Consider the following 22,271-nt stretch of genomic DNA (forward strand, 5'->3'; position numbering starts at 1 on the left):
CTAGATTAGCGTTATTCCATGCCGACAGAGGGCATCCTAATTCCTTGTGTCCGGTCTTGATTCAAACAGATGTTTATTTGTAGCCTTGGTAGCTAAACTAACAAGATCAAGTCATTAAATCTAGGTCCAAAATGTCGGATTTTGATGAATTCGAGAGGCTGTTGACTGAAAATAAGAAAGGTGAGTGTTGCTGCACATTCATCCTACAGTAATGGTTAATTTGACCATCTACAGTAGCTCCAATATATTATTTTAGCTAGCTATCATACCGGTAGCTCCCTGTCACTGCATTGCTGCTAACTAGTTTGCACAAGGCCTATAAGGTGTTTACCAAAACAATATTATGACAAGAGACTTGCATGCTTGCTTGCACCTCTGCTGGCAGTGTATAACAAACGGGTACTGTTTGACACGCTATCCATACCTGAATAGCTAGCTACATCTGCAGGATTGACTAGTGACATTTTTTTATTTGGGAGCCACATTTTTTAATTGCGACCTGTCCATTACTTTTTGACTTGTGCTGCTATTAACTGCAGCACGCTGACTATCCGATAACGTATCTAAAGGGTACTGTACCAGGACACATAACTATACATTTATGCAATGTAGAATAAGGGAATAGTGTTACAGATATGCCTACATATCGTGCTTTCTCTGCATGTTGATGGAGTGAATTTTGAATTGCCTTTTAACTCCTCTAACGTTAGCTATAACAGGAGTAGCAGCGTATGACAGTTTTTTCCCCCGGTACTGTGCATACAGTGCATACAGGCCTTTTCTCTCCTGCTGCAACTAAGGGATCCTGTGTCTTTGTCAGTGACTCTGCCCTACTCGCTTATTCTTCCTCCCTCCCCCTTTTAGAGCGGGACAAGGAGAATCGGCACGGACGGCGCACACTGTCCTGCAGTCGCAGCCGAGAAAGGAAGAAGAGGAGCTGGGAAAGGAGGAAGAGTAGGGCAAGCCGCAGCGACAGCAAGGACCACCAACACAGGCGCAGGTGGATACCGCTGTTCAAGTTTTTGAAATTGTGAATAGTTGTCTGCTTTGTGGACCATTGACCTGTTTCAAGTATTTCTTTCCCCACCTTTATGCAATAGTAAACGGAATACCCATGTTTTAACTCTCATTTCAGCACACAGACTCAAAAACAATCCCAAGAGACTGTTGTGAGGTACAGTAATACAGCGGACAGTGACTTGCATGACACCTTCAAAGTATAACTGCTAATTATGAGTCAGCTGTCCATCTGTTGGTTAAGTACTGTACTTGGTGGTTGTTGTGTGTACTAACGTTAGAATTGCTTCTTAATACAAGGTCAAGGTAAGGGGAGACGACTTGGATCTGTAACTGTCTTAGAGGCTTGCTTTGAAATCTGTGCTTATATTTTGGTCGATATCTGATGTCTAATTCATATACAGATGTGACCATGTAGGTGCCAGGAAGATAGAGTTCTGAGAGGAATGTGTTTTAACCATCCATCCCCAATTTGTTTTATTTTTTATATCCCTTTGATTCCCATACTTTTGTGCTATTCATTGTCCTCTATCCACACAGTCTCTGCATTGCCTGGCTATATGTCCATCTCTCCTGTCCTGTCCCCTACTGTTTCTCTCCTGCAGTCGCTCTCCAGCTCTGCACAGAGAGAAGAAGAAAGTGAGGAAGTACTGGGATGTTCCGGCACCAGGCTTCGAACATATCACCCCCCTGCAGTACAAGGCTATGCAGGGTCAGTTTGGCAATACTTGTCAGCTCTCACTATAATAGTGTCACATCACAGTCCGTATTATGTCTGCTCAAAAGCAAAGGCTGTTGATGTGATATTGTATGAAAGTATTCAACTCGGTCCCTCTCTCACTTCATACATATACAGTACAAGTCAAAGGTTTGGACACACCTACTCATTCAAGGGTTTTTCTTTATTTTTACTATTTTCTACATTGTAGAATAATAGCGAAGACATCAAAACTATGAAACAACACATATGGAATCATGTAGTAACCAAAAAAGTGTTAAACAAATCAAAATGTATTTTATATTTTATATTCTTCAAAGTAGCCACCCTTTGCCTAAGAGCTAACCAGATGGGATGGCGTATTCCTGCAGAATGCTGTGGTAGCCATGCTGGTTAAGTGTGCCTTGAATTCTAAATGAATCACCAATAGTGTCACCAGTAAAGCACCATCACACCTCCTCCTCCATGCTTCACGGTGGGAACCACACATGTGGAGATCATCCGTTCACCTACTCTACATCTTACAAAGACACGGCTCGTCACCAAATTTGAACTCATCAGACCAAATAACAGATTTGCACCTGTCTAATGTCCATTGCTTGTGTTTCTTGGCCCAAGCAGGTCTCTTCTTCTTATTGGTGTCCTTTAGTAGTGGTTTCTTTGCAGCAATTTGACCACGAAGGCCTGATTCACACAGTCTCCTCTGAACAGTTGATGTTGACATGTGTCTGTTACTTGAACTCTGTAAAGCATTTATTTGGGCTGCAATTTCTGAGGCTGGTAACTCTGGGTCTTCCTTTCCTGTGGCGGTCCTCATGAGAGCCAGTTTCATCATAGAACTTGATGTTTTTTTGCGACTGCAATTGAAGAAATTTTCAAAGATCTTGACACAACACAACTGATTGGCTCAAACGCATTAAGAAGGAAAGAAATGCCACAAAATAACTTTGTTCAAAGCACACCTGTTAATTGAAATGCATTCCAGGTGACTACCTCATGAAGCTGGTTGAGAGAAAGCCAAGAGTGTGCAAAGCTGTCATCAAGGCAAAGGGTGGCTACTTTGAAGAATCTCAAATATAAAATATATTTTGATGTGTTTAACCCTTTTTTGGTTACTACATGATTCCATATGTGTTATGTCATAGTTTTGATGTCTTCACTATTATTCTACAATGTAGAAAATAGTAAAAATAAAGAAAAACCCTTGAATGAGTAAGTGTGTCCAAACTTTTGACTGGTGCTGTACATAAATATATAGTCATACATAGTCATACAAAACATTAAGAACAGATTCCTAATATTGAGTTGCACCCCCCATGCCCTCAGAACAGCCTCAATTTGCCAGGGCATGGACTCTACAAGGTGTCGAAAGCATTCCACAGGGATGCTGACCCATGTTGACTCCAATGCTTCCCCACAGTCAGGGGAGGAACTTTCACTGGGGACGGGGACATGACCCGCCTCCCCCCCACACACATTCTGAAATAACAGTTTTATAATTACACTGTGATACAAAATGTGGCTCCGGTGTGCTTTAGGACCATGTGGACGCCTCAGAGCGGTCAGGTAGGCTGTTTTCCGGTTTCAGCCAGCTGGATTTAGGATCGCACGGACACCACAGAACGTGCAGACAGGCTATGTGAAGGCAAAGCTTCTGAAAGGCTGGCATATAGGACCAGCAAGGGAGAGATGATCAGAGGCAGCTGCTGTCTGTGCTTTTTCTCAGAGTTGTAAAAGCAAGCAGAACATAAACTGGCTACTCTTTAGTTGACTGATCTAGCTGGCAATGTTACTGCTGTTTGACAGAATTAGTTTATTTTTATTCCAAATGCTGAACTAGTAGTGTAACTGACATGTTACGTTAACCAATGTTTCATCCCCTCTCGACTGAAATGAATGAACTACTAGCAGCTAGTTAATTGTAAAATTGATTAAACGAAACTAGATCATCAAATTTTAAAATGTTCAGGAGAGAATTCCAGGACCACGGAGCTCAGTAACTAAAACAATTTCTACCATGACCTGTTCTAATTTTTGGTACTGTTAGAAGCAAATGAGAATGGGACCGTAATTGATATTTATTTACCGACCTGACTAAAAAAGAAGAGAGAAAATGGAATTTGACCCAATATGGCCTTATAATTCAGTGTATACCAGTGTTTAAGCCTACGCAAGGTCAATGACTGTCACGTCTGTCGTCGGAATAGACCAAGGTGCAGCGTGGTAGGCGTACATTTGGAATTTATTAAATGAACACCAAAAAAACAAGAAAGATAAACGACACGCAAAGTATAGTAGCGCTAAACCAGCAACTAAAAAAAAACAAGATCCCACAACAGAAAGTGGGAAAAAGGGCTGCTATGATTCCCAATCAGAGACAACGATAGACAGCTGCCTCTGATTGGGAACCATACTCGGCCAAAAACAAAGAAATAGACAACATAGAATGCCCACCCCAAATCACACCCTGACCTAACCAAATAGAGAAATAAAACGTCTCTCTAAGGTCAGGGCCTGATAATGACGGCCAGCCAACAGCGCTGTAGAGATCACAATGTGTTAGATGTTTTATCTACACAGAATAATATATCACATTTACATAAGTATTCAGACCCTTTACTCAGTACTTTGTTGGAGCACCTTTGTCAGCGATTACAGCCTTGAGTCTTCTTGGGTATGACGCTACAAGCTTGGCACCCCTGTATTTGGGGAGTTTTTCCCATTCTCTCCAGAGATGTTCGATGGGGTTCAAGTCTGGGCTCTGGCTGGGCCACTCAAGGACATTAAGAGACTTGTCCTGAAACTACGCCTGTGTTGTCTTAGCTGTGTGCTTAGGGTCTATGTCATGTTGGAAGGTGAACCTTCGCCCTAATCTGAGGTCTTGAGTGCTATGGAGCAGGTTTTCATCAAGCATCTCTCTGTACTTTGCTCCGTTCATAGTTTCCTCAACCCTGACTAGCCTCCCAGTCCCTGCCACTGAAAAACATCCCCCAGCATGATGCTGCCTCCACCATGCTTCACCGTAGGGATGGTATTGGACAGGTGATGAGTGGTGCCTGGTTTCCTCCAGACGTGACGCTTGGCATTCAGGTAAAAGAGTTCAATCTTAGTTTCATCAGACCAGACAATCTTGTTTCTCATGGTCTGAGAGTCCTTTAGGTGCCTTTTGGCAAATTCCAAACAGGCTGTCATGTGCCTTTTACCCAGGAGTGGCTTCCATCTGGCCACTCTACCATAAAAGCCTAATTGGTGGAGTGCTGCAGAGATGGTTGTCCTTCTGGAAGGTTCTCCCATCTCCACAGAGGATCTCTGGAGCTTTGTCAGAGTGACCATCGGGTTCCTGGTCACTGCCCTGACCAAGGCCCTTCTCCGCCGATTGCTCAGTTTGGATGGGCGGCCAGCTCTAGGAAGAGTCTTGGTGGTTCCAAACTTCTTCCATTTAAGAATGATGGAGGCCACTGTGTTCTTGGGGACCTTCAATGCTGCAGAAATGCTTTGGTAGCCTTCCCCAGATCTGTGCCTCGACACAATCCTGTCTCGGAGCTCTATGGACACTTCCTTCGACCTCATGGCTTGGTTTTTGCTCTGATATGCACTGTCAACTGTGGGACCTTATATAGACAGTTGTGTGCCTTTCCAAATCATGTCCAATCAATAGAATTTACCACAATTAAGTTGTAGAAACATCTCAAGGATGATCAATGGAAACAGGATGCACCTGAGCTCAAATTCGAGACTCATAGCAAAGGGTCTGAATACTTATGTAAATAAGGTATATACTGTATATATTTTTTTTTTATGAAGCGCGTAAAAATCGTCTGTCCTGGGTTGCATCACTCACTACCGAATTCCAAACTGCCTCTGGAAGCAAAAGGGGACATATTTGCATATGTCATGCTCTTGTGTAGGCTGGCTGAATTCTGTCAAAGAGTATGTTCTTTTATCCCAGCATGTCTACTGATTCTCTCTGTATTTGTTTGCTTATAAATGTTGATACTGGAGACTGTTATCAGGCGAAACTGTAACCTAGCATTTATAGAGGCTAAGACATGCATTGCCATTAATTGGAAGGTTGGTTATCCGCCAATAATGTCACATTGGGCGTTATGCATCACTAGATTTGATTTATGTCAAGATTAAGGGTATACTGTGCAACTTTCATAAGGTCTGGATTCCTTATGGAATACTGTACAACAAAAGGAGTCTATTGAAAACCTATTTCGTCAATCCCTAGCTTCTGGGCTGCTCAGTCCTGGCCCTGGGGGTCTGCCGTAGTGTTGGTTGTCACTCTGGCCTTGGCCTAACACACCTGAAACCAGTAATGGATGTTTCACTAAGATCCTAAAGCTGAGTGGGGTGTGTTGGGTTGAGGCGCTGCAGGGCCATGGACCCCTAGGGGCAGGACGGGGTAACCCAGCTTTATTGTGTGCAAGTAAAAATAGCTCTACAGTACTATTAGGCCTATGATACGAATGATATGAGGGATGTACTGTTTCTGTGTGAATGTGTAGGAGGTGTATGTGTGTTTTTATTAAATGTTTGATTTCCAAACCTTTCCCTTGAGACATAAAATATGGGAAGGAAGTTGTGTTGGGGAGAGAGTTGAGTTATTGATTAGACTGGTGAGGGTTGGGGGTGCAGGCGACTCGGGCTGGCTGGGTGGTCTGGCTGAAATTTGATATAGAGGATATCTTAATAAAAAGTATTTTGTACTTTATTTGTAAGAATTTGTTAGGCTATTGGTTAAAGATGCAACACAATATTGATTATTGAATTATCATTGATCTATATTGAACAAAAATATAAATGCAACATGTAAAGTGTTCGTCCCATGAAATAAAAGATCCCAGAAATGTTCCATACGCACCAAAAGCGTATTTCTCTAAAATGTTGTGCACACATTTGTTTACATCCCTGTTAGTGAGAATTTCAACTTTTCCAAGATAATCCACCTGAAAGGTGTGGCATATCAAGAAGCTGATTAAACAGCATGATCATTACACAGGTGAACCTTGTACTGGGGCCAATAAAAATACACTCTAAAATGTGCAGTTTTGTCACAACTTGTGCCCGTGCCCACAGTTGTGTCAAGTTGGCTGGATGTCCTTTGGATGGTGGACCATTATTGATACACATGGGAAACTGTTGATTTTGTGGGCATTTTTTCTTACTTTTTGATGTTCTAAATAGAGATGGCTAGAAGGGTCATGGGTCATTTTAGATTGTGTAGAAATTCAGGAAATTAGCTTTAGATGCCCCCAAAAATAGGAGGACCCTCAGAACCCCCGGCAAGTTATATCACCCCCCACTTCTAAAACCAAAGTTGTGCCCTTGCCCACAGTTGTGTCAAGTTGGCTGGATGTCCTTTGGATGGTGGACCATTCTTGATACACATGGGAAACTGTTGAGCATGAAAACCCACCAGCGTTGCAGTTCTTGACACAAACCAGTGCGCCTGGCACCTACTACCATACCCCGTTCAAAGGCACTTAAATATTTTGTCTTGGCCATTCACCCTCTAAATGGCACACATACACAATCCATGTCTCAAGGCTTAAAAATCCTTCTTTAACCTGTCTCCTCATACCTCATAGCTTTCACCCTGGAGTCACCTGATCAGTCTACGTCATGGAAAGAGCAGGTGTTCCGTATTTCTTCTCCGTTGGGAGTCATATCTAACTTGAGTCCATGTTCCTTTCTCAGCTGCTGGCCAGATCCCAGCCACAGCCCTACTGCCCACCAAGATAACTCCAGAGGGGCTGGCCTCCACCCACACTTCTGTACCTGTGGTGGGCAGCCAAATGACCAGGCAGGCCAGGAGGCTCTACGTTGGCAACATACCTTTCGGAATCACAGAGGTAGGTAATAGAGAACTGCTACCCATTCCACACTACTGTGTTGTACATAAGGCCTAAAATACAGTTAAAGACTAACGCCACAACCCTATGAGATATGGGTAGTAAAACTCTGCATTTCATCATCGCTACTGTGTCATAGCATCAGCCTGGTCGAGAGCCTTCTACATCTGCCTTCCCCACTGCAAAATGTATAGTAAGTGACTCTTTGGTGTGATCGTCCATGTTGTGTCAATAGGAGGCTGTGATGGATTTCTTCAATGCCCAGATGCTCCTCGGCGGTCTTACCCAGGCCCCTGGCAACCCTGTTCTAGCTGTGCAGATAAACCAGGACAAGAACTTTGCCTTCCTCGAGGTGTGCTCAACTAAAATGTATTTAATATAAAAACAAAATAGCATGAAATAGATCATGGACGGCAGTTATTAGCTAACTTGCATTGCCCTGTAACAGTTGTGAAGTTTTGTTGACTTCTGCATTCTTCTGCAATAGCACGTCATAATGTTGACCTTCTCTCTACCTGTTCCTCTTCCAGTTCCGCTCGGTGGACGAGACGACCCAGGCCATGGCCTTTGACGGCATCATCTTCCAGGGTCAGAGCCTGAAGATCAGACGGCCTCACGACTACCAGCCCCTTCCCGGCATGAGTGAGAGCCCCAGTGTCTATGTACCAGGTGGGTCTTTCCATAGGACATCCGCGGCTTGTTGACCCTGTCGAATCCTCTGATTTCAATTCAAATGTACTTAACCCTATTTCTCACTGTTGCTTGGATTAGGAGTGGTTTCGACCGTGGTGCCAGACTCAGCCCACAAACTCTTCATCGGTGGCTTGCCAAATTATCTCAATGATGATCAGGTCAGACCTTCTTTCTAAGTCTCTGGCATGATCAATAAATGTTATGCTACTGTTTTATTTAAGGTTGAGAAGAATTTGATTCAGTTCCAACAATGTTACTTGATAGAGCAATCTGTTTTCCTGTCTTCACACCCTGCCTTCGTACCCTAGGTAAAAGAGCTATTGGTCTCCTTTGGCCCTCTGAAGGCCTTCAACCTGGTCAAAGACAGCACCACGGGCCTCTCCAAGGGCTACGCCTTCTGTGAATATGTGGACGTCAGTTTGAATGACCAAGTCAGTGTCAGATATTGTACCTGTATTGCTGTGTGCAATCTTGTTGTAGACTTGAGGTTAACATAAGGTCATAGACTCTTGGGCTGCATGTCAATAGTCCAAAGTGACTACCCGGCGTTTCTTCTTTCATCTGCACTGATCTGCTATACCTGGCCAAGTGAAAGCAAATCTGATATAGAATTTTATTATCAATGTCTATCATTTTTTATTATTCTAATCGGTCTGCAACCCAGAGTGTGTAAAGTTCTGGTTGAAATGAAACAGACAGAATTCCCAGCTCACAATTAGTCAAATCAAAATCTATTCACGAGAGCTCTCCCATTCCCATACAAAGATATTCCTTTTATAACATTCTTCTAACCTACGCACGCACATGCACACTAACATTAGGAGAGCTATCTTCTTCTCTAGAATTCTGACCATAGTTTATCACTACCCAGCTGACAGTTCCAGTCCCCCCCAGATAAAGGAAACCTGGAGGGGGTACTCCCTGTCATATCGTACATTCCCAGATTTATAGCCAGCATTTCAAGACCTCCAGAAGCAATTTAACTTACCTGGTACATTCTTTTTCGTTTACTTACAACTCCGTTCTGCTTTGCGTGCATATGTTCCTTTTGGAGGCAAGAATGGTCTGTCCACCCTATTCACAAATGATTGAATCATATTAGTACACAGGGACTGGTCTCTAAATGACATTCTCTGCTACTTAAAATGACTCACAAACCAATCCCTTCCCTAGCATCATGGAAGAAAGACCTTTTCATATGTAGTACTGTGACTAATTGGACTAGAGTTTGGTCCAACATGTCGATTTCATCAAGAGACCCCAACCACCAAATTATACATTACAATTTTGCCCATAGAACTTACTGTACACCATGCAAACTATTTAAGATGAAAGCTAGACAAACCCCAAATTGCTCAATGTGCCCTCCGGGGGCTCCTGGCAAATTGTTTCATATGGTTTGGGAGTGCCCAGTGGTTTAACATTTCCGGAGTTGTGTTTCATCCTGTCTTTCTGACATAATGAGTAGAAATGTACCATGTTCACTATTTTATTGTTAAATGATGACACTAGACCTATCTGTCAAACAGCAATGTATTTGGCTGGCTGGATCAACAGCAGCCCAAAAAATGAGCCTCACGTTGGCAGCCTCCTCATTCTTTAAACAGACAACAGTGGCTGCTGTCATTCATGGCTATTATTGACATGGAAATATCTGTAGGACTGTAGGCATGCATGGGGCGAGTGAAAGAAACACATTTGCTCTTTCATCAACGTTATGGCTCTGTAAAAAGACTGCTATCTAACTTTGCGTTCGGGAAGTCCTGTGGGTGGGGGGTGGGATGGGATGGGAACTGTTTGTCTTGTTCGGTCTTTGGGATGGTCACCAAATGACCATCCCACCCCCCACCCACAGGACTTCCCGAACCCAAAGTTAGATAGCAGTCTTTTTACAGAGCCATAACGTTGATGAAAGAGCAAATGTCTTTCTTTCACTCGCCCCATGCATGCCTACAGTCCTACAGATATTTCCATGTCAATAATAGCCATGAATGACAGCAGCCACTGTCACTTGTTTTTCTGTCCATGTGTACCTGTTTTGTGTACCTTTATTACAAATAATAAAATAATAAAAACATTTGATCACTGTTCTAACTCTGTTTGCTGACTCAGGCCATTGCAGGGTTGAATGGGATGCAGCTGGGGGACAAGAAGCTCCTGGTCCAGAGAGCCAGTGTTGGGGCCAAGAACGCAGCTCTGGTGAGTACCAGAGATGATAGACTACAGAGAGAGGCACACTTTACAAATGGATGGTGTTCAATATAAGACAGAGATGGGGAAAAAATGTGTGATATTTTGGGGTAAGTTAGGACCTAACTATCCCCTCTGTTTCAAATGTTCTCTCCCGTTTTGTGCCTTACTGAACACAAGCCTTCTTCGATCCACCTCTGCTGACCTAAAACATCAAGCTGTTTCATAACTTAATCAGGACAATCCAGAGCTGATTAAGGAATTAACTAAGCGTATGCACCACTGCAAAGTAGACAGTATTATTACAAAAACAAGTTGGCAATTGAATAATAACTGTTTCATTATTTATTTATTTTTATTTATTTTTCTTTCATTTCCTTCTGTGTTTTTACACCATAAACATTCTAAAACGTTTTCTAAAAGTATCTCATGTTCTTTCAACCTTCCCAATAACCAACACCTCTCCCCACCCCTCCCCTCACCAGATAGGTATGAACCAGACCCCGGTGATCCTCCAAGTGCCAGGCCTGATGCCCACCTCCATGGCTTTGCTGGGTGGCCTGCCCACTGAGGTGCTCTGCCTGATGAACATGGTGGCTGTGGAGGAGCTGCTGGATGACGAGGAGTACGAGGAGATCGTGGAGGACGTCCGCGGTGAGTGCAGCAAGTACGGCCAGGTGAAGAGCATCGAGATCCCCCGGCCTTTGGATGGCCTGGAGGTCCCAGGCACTGGGAAGGTGAGGAGGGGGAGGGGAATAGGGGTACCTGGGTATTAGGATGGGATAGGGCATGGGGTGTTTGTTGCAGTGTTTTGAGGAGAGTTTGTGTTGTTGTTTCAAAGTGAATTTGTTCAGTTCAGGTGAAATTATTGAATCTCCTTGGGGAAATTTGTCTTTCGCCTCCCATCAAACAAGCATAGCAATTCATAACTTATCACTCTTGCCTAGGCTTGTGGTAATAGTTTCCAATGCAATAATCCCTTTGTGTGTGTATGTGTAAACATGTATCATAGTTGATTGCTGTAGAATTACATTTAACATGGTTGTCTGGTTCCAAACAGAATGGCCATACACCCACTTTCCTATCCTTTCTTTATTTCCCTGTCTCTCCCTCCCTCAGATCTTTGTGGAGTTCATGACCCTGTTTGACTCCCAGAAGGCCATGCAGGCACTGACAGGCAGGAAGTTTGCCAACAGGATGGTGGTGACCAAGTACTGTGACCCAGACGCCTACCACCGCCGAGACTTCTGGTAGACCTGAGAACCAGAGAGAGGGAGAGAAGCAGAGTTTCATGTTATTTATGTAATGATATGAATATTTATGACCATCACAACACTCAACTTTTTGCACTTTTTTAAAAGAGGAGGCGTAGAAAGTTCATTTAAGGCCACTTATTACTGTAAAATCAGCAGAATTGGTTGAAGTATTACTTTTGTCCTCGTCGCTTATAATTGTATGATTTCATTCAATGAATCAAGTTCAATCATGATTTTAACCATTTTATTTGTCCATGCCTGAGCCTCAGGTACCAGTTGTTTATTGTTACACCAAATGACCAAAAGTATGTGAACACCTGCTCATCGAACATCTCATTCCAAAATCATGGGCATCAATATGGAGTTGTTCCCCCCCTTTGCTGCAATAACAACCTCCACTCTTCTGTGAAGGCTTTCCACTATTTGTTGGAACATTGCTGCGGGGACTTGCCCCAAGAGCATTAGTGAGGTCAAGGCACTGATGTTGGGCGATTAGGCCTGGCTCGCAGTCGGCATTTCAATTAATCTCAAAGGTTCAATGGGGTTGAGGTCAGGGTTCTGTGCAGGCCAGTCAAGTTCTTCCACACAGATCTCGACAAACCATTTCTGTATGGACCTTGCTTTGTGCATAGGGGCATTGTCATGCTGAAACAGAAAAAGGCCTTCCCCAAACTGTTGCCACAAAGTTGGAAGCACAGAATCGTTTTGAATATCATTGTATGCTGTAGCGTTAAGATTTACCTTCACTGGAACTCAGGGGTCTAACCTGAACCATGAAAAACAGCCCCAGATCATTATTCCTCCTCCACCTAACTTTGCAGTTTGCATTATGCATTGGGCAGGTAGAGTTCTCCGGGCATCCACCAAACCCAGATTTGTCCGTCGGACTGCCAGATGGTGAAGCGTGATTCATCACTCCAGAGAACGCCTTTCCACTGCTCCAGAGTCCAATGGTGGCGATCTTTACACCACTCCAGCCGACGCTTGGCATTGTGCATGGTGATCTTAGGCTTGTGTGTGACTGCTCAGCCATGGAAACCCATTTCATGAAGCTCCCGACAAACAGTTCTTGTTCTGACGTTGCTTCCAGAGGCAGTTTGGAACTCGGTAGTGAGTGTTGCAACCGAGGACAGACGATCTTTACGCGCTACACGATTCAGCACTCTGGCGGTACCATTCTGTCAGCTTGTGTGGCCTACCACTTCGGGGGTGAGCAGTTGTTGCTCCTAGACGTTTCCACTTCACAATAACAGCACTTACAGTTGACCGGGGCACCTCTAGCAGGGCAGAAATTTTATTAACTGACTTGTTGGAAAGGTGGCATCACTATGATGGTGCCCCATTGAAAGTCACTGAGCTCTTCAGTAAGGCCATTCTTCTGCCAATGTTTGTCTATGGAGATTGCATGGCGGTGTGCTTGATTTTATAAACTTGTCAGCAACTAGTGTGGCTGAAATAGCCAAATCCACAAATTTGAAGGGGTGTCCACATACTTTTAAATATATATATATACAATTTTCAGAACATCAACGCCACTTATCGTGAAGTCTGACTCATGTCTGAGGGGACACGCAAATACTGTAAGTGTGTGCGTCTACATTTAACTTATCATCACCACCCTCTTTTGATAACAAAATGTCTGAAAATTATGTAATGTTTTGACTTTGTGGCTCTGGCACCAATTCTCAGTGGGCAACCCCCATTCCACAAGAAACAATATAGTATATTAACAGGAAGTACCTGATGAACCAGGCCAGATTCTGTAATAGAAGGCTCTCACCCAATCAGAGGTACTGTGACTGCCTCTGAAATTGATACAGCTGGGTTGTGTTCATTAGGGCACACCGTAGCAAAACGTTTTGCAACAGAAAACAAATGTGTATTTCTTATTGGAAAAGTTCATATAGTTCAGATCTCTCTGTTTTCTTCAGTTTGGTGTCTAATGAACATGACCCTGAACTCTCCCCGCCCACAGCTTCCCTCTCTCTCTCTCCTTAGAAAATCTGCTATACAGCTAAAAGCCTTTTTCAGAGTTATCACTGCCCTGCCTCGACCCTTGGTTGGTTTTGTAAAACATTATTGACATTGACTTACAATCACTAGGTAATGTTATTTATTATTTCACTGTAAAATCATATCTGATGTATTTTTGTATTATGTTTTTATATGTTTCAATTGTAAGTTCCTATTTACCCCAGTTGAGCTATCATGGCTTTGCCTCAAAATGAGATCTCTTTAGGACCCAAAGAGGCATGTGGATCTGCACTTGTGAGACTTTCTGATGGGTGACATGAATTCAGGTTTATGACAGGCGAGACAATATCAAAGTGAAGATAATGTAGATAATTTGTAGGTGTGGGTAGGCCCTATGAAACAATATGAATCAATTACATACCCCTTTCTTCCACTTCCACTCCTCTTCCCTATTTAATCGTTTTCATTGTCTATACTACAAGCACCACACTTGGAGGAACCTGTCTGACATTGTTTTACTTTCTATTCCCATCCCCTCCTCCAAGACCTTCCGCTGCTTCGAATTACATAATGGATATTTCTTTTGACAGGTTTTGCGCTCCAAATGCTGGTAGTCTCCTGAGGATCTTTCGATGATTTGCATTACCGAACCATTTCCACATCTAAGACTGTTTGTTGTTTTCCTAAACAGGTTGAAAGATTATGTAAGAAAATGTATTTGTCTCTGTCCTTATACTGTCATCAGGTTAGCAGGTGGGAATTTTTGCACTCCGTCACTTCCCTCAACATTGTAAGGTTGTATTTTTTTATTTACAGAAGGTCTGAGTGATCACATTAAAACAGATTTAATGTACTCTGATGCCTGTCTGATCTGTTTAATGTCTACAGGATATTGAATCAGAATTTTAGTGTGCGTGTGGCTCGTCCTTGGTATTTTATAGAGCCAACTATTTAGGTTCTGCTCCAAGAAGGAATATTGGAATATTTTTTATGGTGAATGGAAAAGGGGATCAAAAGGTGTGATAGAACAGTGTCCAGAGACTCCATATAAAACCAATGTGTATCAATGAGGCTCCAGAGTGGCGCAGCGGTCTAAGGCACTGCATCTCAGTGCAAGAGGCGTCACTACAGTCCCTGGTTCAAATCCAGGCTGTATCACATCCGGCCGTGATTGGGAGTCACATAGGGCGGCGCACATTTGGCCCAGCATCGTCCGGGTTTGGACGTCATTGTAAATAAGAATTTGTTCTTAACTGACTTGCCTAGTTAAATAAAGGTAAAAAATATATATAAATAAAATCTAGATTCATGTAATCTCCAAGCTAAAGTTACTGCTGAATTGCTGTCAAGTGTTCCCAAATGGGCAAAGGCTTGAATCTGTCTTTAATTTCCCAGTGCCTCCCAGTGGGGTTGGAAAAAAAGAAAATGCCAGCCCAGCGTTCTATTCAGTGAGTTTTGAAAAGTATATATTGTAATAATGCTTTAGACTGATGGCAACATCTTTTATTTTAGTCATGTAGGCCATTTGATTAATGAAAGACAGCATTGAATGATTTCATATTGCACTGTAATTAATAATCTACATGGCAGTCTACACTTGGACTATTACAGCTCACATTATCAATAGATTTTCTGTAGGCTCAGTTTATTATCATGTTTTCTTGTCATTTGCTGGTCAGTGTTACTGGTTAGTGACAGGGATCAAAACATAAGGGGGGCGAGGTTTGAGAACTCATGTTTACCTTTCACCTTTCAAAGTTAACCAATCATAGTGCGACCTGTGCGGAAGTAGTAAATCTGTCCCACTAGACGGACAGACAGTCTAGCCAGTGGAAGGCAAAAATGCGGATGAAGATCCAATCGCTTGCAAGGGAGGCGGGCCTCCAGTCCATCAGGGCAACAGCGGAGGAGGTGTTCCTGGTAGCCATCTTGGATGTGCGGAGTGATTGTTTGGCGAAAATAATTAATACAATTTAGAAAAATAGCGTGAGGACTTGGGAAAATACGATTTAAAAGAGTGGGGTCAACTAATAAAAGAAAAGCTTAATCGGAAAATCCAGGTAAATGAATCGTACACTAAAACAGAACTAGTTATGTGCCATTTTCTTCTCCCTTCCAATTTGTTTTACACTAATAGCTTAGCCGGTGGTTATCCACTAGCTGGCTATCATATCCGCTACAGAGCCAAATTGACATGGGTTCGGCTGATATGTTTTCCAATGAAATTCAAGTTTTGCAATAATGCACGGCAATTTTGTAGCCGACAAGTTCTTGTTACTCATGTGTTGAAGTGGTCTACTTGTTTGCTTATCTCTAACAAATAGAAACAGCTTATAAAGTAATCTGTTGCTTGTAAACATGTGTTTCTTTAATGCTCACGTTTTTAAATAAGCGATCGTTGCCCCCAAGCCAGATGTGGAGACTAGCCTAGCTCAATTGCTAGATCTGTTAAGAAAGTCTAGTGTGGGTAACATTTTGACGAATGTACTTCAAATACTCCCTCAACTCACTGGCTGAAGTGATGGTAAAATTGCCTTTTCGAACTGTGGTTGCGCCGAGCTGCGGGAACGTTTAACATTGTCGCAAAAAAAGTAGCAAGTGATGCTCAGCAAAGTAACCTGCCTCGCCCATTACATTTTTGAACTCACGTGCACTGTCTGAATGTCAAAGTATCCAGACGCCACTCAGTGGCTACAATTCATGTAGCTAGGCTAGCTAAATCGGTTAGCTGCAATCTACTGCCCCTTGTGATATTTACTCTTGTGTTATGGTATTGATTGACAGACACATTCAAAACGAGTCTTGTACTGTACACTAAAAAAACATACACTGAACAAAAATATAAACGCAACATGCAACAATTTCAAGGAAATCCGTCTATTGAAATCAATTCATTAGGCCCTAATCAATGGATTTCACATTACTGGGAATACAGATATGCATCTTTTGGTCACATACCTTAAAATAAAAAGGTAGGGGCATCAATCACAAAACTAGTCAGTATCTGGTGTCACCACCATGTCTCATGCAGAGAGACACATCTCCTTCGGATAGAGTTGATCAGGCTGTTGATAGTGGCCTGTGGAACGTTATCCCACTTCTTGTTGGATATTGGGGGAACTGGAACACGCTGTCATATGTTGATCCAGAACATCCTAAACATGCTCAATGGGTGACATGTCTGGTGATTATGCAGGCCATGGAAGTACTGGGACATTTTCAGCTTCCAGGAATTGTGTACATATCCTTGCTACATGGGGCTGTGCATTATCATGCTGAAACATGAGGTGATGGCGGCAGATGAATGGCACAACAATGGGCCGTAGGATCTCATCACGGTATATCTCTGTGCATTCAAATTGCCATCGATAAAATGCAATTGTGTTTGTTGTCCGTAGCTTATGCCTGCCCATACCATAACCCCACCTCCACCATGGGGCACTCTGTTCAAAACGTTGACATCAGCAAACTGCTCGCCCACACGACACCATACACGCTGTCTGCCAAGTACAGTTGAAACCGGGATTCATCCGTGAAGAGCACACTTCTCCAGCGTGCCAGTGGCCATCGAAGGTGAGCATTTGCCCATTGAAGTCTGTTATGACGCCAAACTGCAGTCAGGTCAAGACCCTGGTGAGGATGACGAGCACGCAGATGAGCTTCCCTGACAGGTTCTGAAAGTTTGTACAGAAATTCTTCAGTTGTGCAAACCCACAGTTTCATCAGTTGTCTGAGTGGCTGGTCTCAGACCGTACCGCAGGTGAAGAAGCCGGATGTGGAGGTCCTGGGCTGGCGTGGTTACACGTGGTCTGCGGTTGTGAGGTCGTTTGGACGTACTGCCAAATTCTCTAAAATGACGTTGGAGGTGGCTTATGGTAGAGAAATGAACATTCAATTATCTGGCAACAGCTCTGGTTTACATTCCTGCAGTCAGCATGCCAATTGTGCACTCCCTCAAAACTTGGGACATCTGTGGCATTGTGTTGTGTGACAAAACTGCACATTTTAGAGTGGCCTTTTATTGTCCCCAGCACAAGGTGCACCTGTGTAATGATCATGCTGTTTAATCAGCTTCTTGATATGCCACAACTCTCAGGTGGATGGATTATCTTGGCAATGAGAAATGCTCACTAACAGGGATGTCAACACATTTGTGCATTCACCTGACATTTGAGAGAAATAATATTTTTGTGCGAATGGAACATTTATGAGGTCTTTTATTTCAGCTCATGAAATATGGGACCAACACTTCACATGTTGCATTTTATATTTTTGTTCAGTATATATTTCTGTGAGGCCCCCCTTGAAAAGTAATGTTCCCTTTCTTGGAATGGTCAGAAATGCCTTGTTAAAGGACCCATGTCTAAACCCAATTGCATGCACCATTCAACCAGGAGATGACTGTGTAAGATGTCAACAAGTCAGACTGTCAACTATGGTCGATCTACTAATCCTTAATAACTAGACACTTTGATACAATGTAATGGTGATGCCCCCAGGGTGTACATCAGAGAGTGTCTCATTCAAAATGCTTTTTAATGTATTTAACTTGAGTTGAAAGTCGAATGCTGTACCATTAGAAATTAATCTGAGTTATCAAAACTTTGTTCTGCATGCTGGCCATTTTGAAGCGGTAGCCTAATGTGAAAACCATGTACCTGCGCCGTGCATGCTCTCACTATACATCTTCATCACATTGAGATGTGAGAAACATTCTCCCCAGGTGGAAAGCTGGGTCGTATTCATTAGGCAGCAAACGGTAGAAAGCGGACTGAAACAGGCAGGGGTCTACCTGAACTTGTCCAATAACAAACGCTCGTTTTAATTTCTAAACGTTTTACTGTGGTGTGCCTGTGCCCTAACGAATACGACCCAGGATTTCACACTGCTAACTTCACTGAACTTCGCTGCCGAGTTAACATGCTATGAAAAAGTAATGTCGTGTAAAAGGGTTGCCAGAGATGACTGTAATCACACCATAACACTTCTTTTTCTCTACAGTGAAAGAAGTAAGGCATGAAGAAAGCATCCTAGTCAACAGTCATGGCTGATAAAAGGAAACTTCAAGGTGAGGTTACCAAATGGTCAATCAGAATGGTACCACCTGCCAATCATCCACCACGCAGTCCATCACTACATTCCCTCCCGGCATGCGTGTTTTCTCTATGAAGCATGTCTAGCCAACAGATGAAATGTCACTTTTAATCTCTTATCCATTCAGGTAGAGATTTACCTCTTCATTCTAAATCTGTCACGCTACAACGCAGTATAGTGCACTCTGCTTACTGTGATCAAATTGTGCGCGGATGTGATCGCAGTAAGGAAAGTGCTGCACTGTATTACTGAAAAGGGTTGTGACGCCAAAAATAAGACGCCAGAAGCAACGTTTAGGAGCAAGGGTGCGCAAGGCCAAAGTCAGACTTACTCTGCGAAGACAACCTTCTTAAATGAAGACTACCGTGGCCAGTGCCTGTGGCACTGCATTTTTAACCAGGTTTGGGGTGACACATGTAGCTTTTACTGCATCCATCATTGATGAGCCTGACAGCTACAGTTGTACAAGCGGTGTTGCTTATGGGGAGAGGGAGAGCTTCGCATTTTGGACTTTACATTATTCATCCTGACGTGATGCGTCGTGAAGGATTTCTTTTTTGAAGCCGCGGCTCTCTTTCCCAAACCTCCCTGTTATTCTATGCCCTTCCCCAGGTGAAATAGATCGATGTTTGAAAAAAGTTACGGAAGGCGTGGAACAGTTTGAAGACATTTGGCAAAAGGTAACAGCCAGATCTCATTTTTAAATTTGGAAAGAATGTTTGTGTGTTGATCTGAATATATGTGCTAACTGGGCACATATATGGAAGTTGAGCACTACCTCCCCAGCGCTTTGCTTGTTGGAATGTTTTGTGCTGACCATACGAAGGTCCACCAAATTATTCAACGTTTAACATCCATTGTATATTCAGGGTCTTAAATACTGCATCACGCCTTGTTTGGTAGGGTTGTAGACATTATTATTCACGGCCGTGGGGACAGAGAAGTAACAGTTTGTTAGTGTGTAAAGCAAAGAAGAACACGTTTTAAAGCCACACTCCTGAGTTGGGTGTTTCGGCCCAGTGGCAGCCCCGCCACTTGATTTGGTGTAAAGTTTAGGGATGATGGGACTGGAGGGAATGTAGACTAATCACTAAAATGGATAGACAGAGGCTAAGCTATGGATGCTAGGCTTGACACTCCATGAGATTGAATTTGCCACGCTAGCTTTAGACATATTGTGAAGCTATAGGCTACATTGTTTACAAAGACTTTATATGAAATATGTTTGGGAAGAGATACTGCTTGTCTTGAGTGTACTCTGTGTGACTGCGCCCCTCCAAACCACAGCTTCACAATGCAGCCAATGCTAACCAGAAGGAGAAGTATGAAGCCGACCTCAAGAAAGAGATTAAAAAACTGCAGGTGAGACACAGACCACTGGGGTTCTCAACTGTTATGTGGATTGAGGACACATGGGTTTTGGGATGTTCCTCAAATGTCAAAACAATGTTTACTAGTGTTATATGGTTTAGCCTGCCCACAGGTGTGTGTGCACGTGCGTGCAGACATGCATGTGTTGATTAAATCTGATGAGGGTCAGCTATCCTTAAAACCAAGCGAAAGCATCTGGGTGTCCACTTTGTGTTTTTGTTTCTGAACGTGTCCATGTGGACCAAACTTATGTGTGTGCGTGTCAACCATACTTGATCTCACAGGGCAAGCCACAGCATGCTTTCAATAAGATAACTTATGTCTCTTCCTCTCCCGCTCTGCCCCCCCCCCCCAGCGTCTTCGAGACCAGATCAAGACGTGGGTGGCCTCCAACGAGATCAAAGACAAAAGGCAGCTAGTGGAGAATCGCAAACTCATTGAGACGGTGAGTGTGTGGAACACATGTTCATTAGCCGCATACTGAGAAACCCCTTGGTATAAACACCTGTGCTTAGCATGGCTTACCAAACCACGGTGCGTTGATGAGGTTATTCAGACAGCTTCAATGACCGCACCTGCTAACACAATGCGATGTGTCATTTTAACCTCTGGGTCTAGGGTCTTGTATCTAAGTGTGTGAGCGCATCTGTGAGGTTTTGGTTGACCTGAAATGCAGTGCTACTAAGCCAAAAAAAATACATGCGATGATGTTGAAAAGGACACTCGGATATCAAGACTCTTGATGTGACTTTTGTATTATGGTGATCAGCCAATACAAATGGAGACAAACAATGGTGACTTTTAATATTACCTTGTGTGTGTATTCAAAGCCATGTTCATTGTGAATACTAGATCTCTGTTAGCAGTAAGGTTTATCAGAGGAAGGCAACTAGATTCAGCCACGAGGGGCGATTTGTCAGAGCGGGTGGTCAGGGGGCCGGAACATAATTATTATAATTTGTACACTACAAATTGACCACAACTAAGCCCCATTGAGACACGGTCGCATCTATTTTTCTTTTCTTCGTGTGAATACTTGGGAACAGAGTAAAAAATAAAATCACTTGCGGGATGGTTTTGGCCCGCTGGCCGCCTGTTGCCGACCCCTGGTATATATTGAGTCTACTGCAGATCTTAAATCATCTGCATTTCACACCTGTAACACTTTGTTTAGCTGAGGGCAATTCCACAGTAACAGAATTACACCATTTCTTTTCACTTTTAAAATGTATGCCAAACAAAAACCATTGATATCCAAGTTTAACAAACCATACACCTCTATGCACAAGGACTACTTTTAACAATTTCCACTGGAAAATCTCAGGTTACATTTTCCAAAAACTCTTAAATACCTGCTCCAAATTAAGATTTAAAAATGTCTGCAAAAAGAATGGGGTGTCAGCTACGGCATTGAACTACAGTAAGTGAAGTGCCTTTACACCCGGTAACAGAATTACATCATGGGTCCCTGTACTACACAGAAATGCATAATAATGGCTATGAATGTCATTCTCCATGTTTTACAAGTTTGGACAGCACAGCACAATAGAGTGGAATTCAGTACAGTACAATATACTGCATGCTACTTTTCTTTACTGTATTTTACTGTACTGTCCAAACTTGTTAAACGTAAGTCTATGATGGGTTCAGATTTGGTCCAGTCCGGTCCGTCTGTAGACGTTAACATCAAGGCCAGGGTGGACTGATCAAATTTCAACTACTTTTTAAACGTCCATGGGACGTCCGGTATTGGTCGATGCTCAGTGGGTGAGGATGCTGGTTAAAGTCAATGGAAAGAGGGGGCTCATAGGAAGGTGTCAGTAAGATCTGGGAGAGGTGAAATTAACCTGGAGAGGGAGGGGTTGTCCAGGCTTAGACTGTTTTAACACTCTTGGTTTGACCACCAGCCAACAGAGACAGAAAACAGTTATGAGCTGAACATAATTCCATTACAGATTTTTGGGGGTTATATCTGTTACCAATTTGGTAACAGAATTATATGTTTTAATCACTTAATTCATAAACAAAAGGGATATCAGTAAAATCACTATAAAAAAATTGGTAGGGCTACCATTAAAAAAGTTACTTCTGTGAACTTTA

At 42.9% G+C, this 22,271-nt stretch overlaps 2 protein-coding genes and 1 long non-coding RNA gene across 5 annotated transcripts in view; 2 read left to right on the forward strand and 1 right to left on the reverse strand.

Moving 5' to 3' along the window:
• LOC139554586 (splicing factor U2AF 65 kDa subunit-like) lies at positions 1-14,565 on the forward strand. Its single transcript, XM_071367511.1, has 12 exons — positions 1-180; positions 865-1,000; positions 1,136-1,174; positions 1,623-1,729; positions 7,439-7,593; positions 7,829-7,945; positions 8,124-8,262; positions 8,365-8,444; positions 8,595-8,717; positions 10,399-10,485; positions 10,962-11,213; positions 11,596-14,565. The coding sequence occupies exons 1-12, from the start codon at positions 132-134 to the stop codon at positions 11,728-11,730; spliced, it is 1,419 nt and encodes a 472-aa protein (XP_071223612.1). The 5' UTR covers positions 1-131; the 3' UTR covers positions 11,731-14,565.
• Positions 10,813-22,271, reverse strand: part of LOC139554587 (uncharacterized) — a 12,644-nt gene continuing 1,185 nt past the window's right edge. Inside the window, exon 3 of the long non-coding RNA XR_011670863.1 lies at positions 10,813-11,732. This is a non-coding gene — a long non-coding RNA (uncharacterized lncRNA). The remainder of the gene's footprint in view (positions 11,733-22,271) is intronic.
• Positions 15,608-22,271, forward strand: part of LOC139554585 (CCR4-NOT transcription complex subunit 3-like) — a 16,810-nt gene continuing 10,146 nt past the window's right edge. For 2 of the 3 annotated variants that reach the window (XM_071367504.1, XM_071367506.1), the window contains exons 1-5: positions 15,608-15,766; positions 18,708-18,774; positions 19,413-19,480; positions 20,088-20,162; positions 20,527-20,616. In XM_071367504.1, the coding sequence (XP_071223605.1) occupies positions 18,750-18,774; positions 19,413-19,480; positions 20,088-20,162; positions 20,527-20,616 (258 nt within the window). In that variant the 5' untranslated portion in view covers positions 15,608-15,766; positions 18,708-18,749. Of the gene's footprint in view, positions 15,767-17,104; positions 17,280-18,707; positions 18,775-19,412; positions 19,481-20,087; positions 20,163-20,526; positions 20,617-22,271 lie in introns of all 3 variants that reach the window. The other variant, XM_071367505.1, reaches the window with a different exon arrangement.

The sequence above is a fragment of the Salvelinus alpinus genome, chromosome 26 (assembly GCF_045679555.1).
Source record: "Salvelinus alpinus chromosome 26, SLU_Salpinus.1, whole genome shotgun sequence".
In the NCBI taxonomy this organism is placed as follows: Eukaryota; Metazoa; Chordata; class Actinopteri; order Salmoniformes; family Salmonidae; genus Salvelinus; species Salvelinus alpinus.

Bases quoted from the DNA above. Each gene is read 5' to 3' on its own strand.
- LOC139554586 (XM_071367511.1), top strand. From the start codon at position 132: ATGTCGGATTTTGATGAATTCGAGAGGCTGTTGACTGAAAATAAGAAA. The intron at 1,730-7,438 runs GTCAGTTTGGCA...TTCCTTTCTCAG, and splicing joins GCAGTACAAGGCTATGCAGG to CTGCTGGCCAGATCCCAGCC. The intron at 11,214-11,595 runs GTGAGGAGGGGG...TCCCTCCCTCAG, and splicing joins AGGTCCCAGGCACTGGGAAG to ATCTTTGTGGAGTTCATGAC.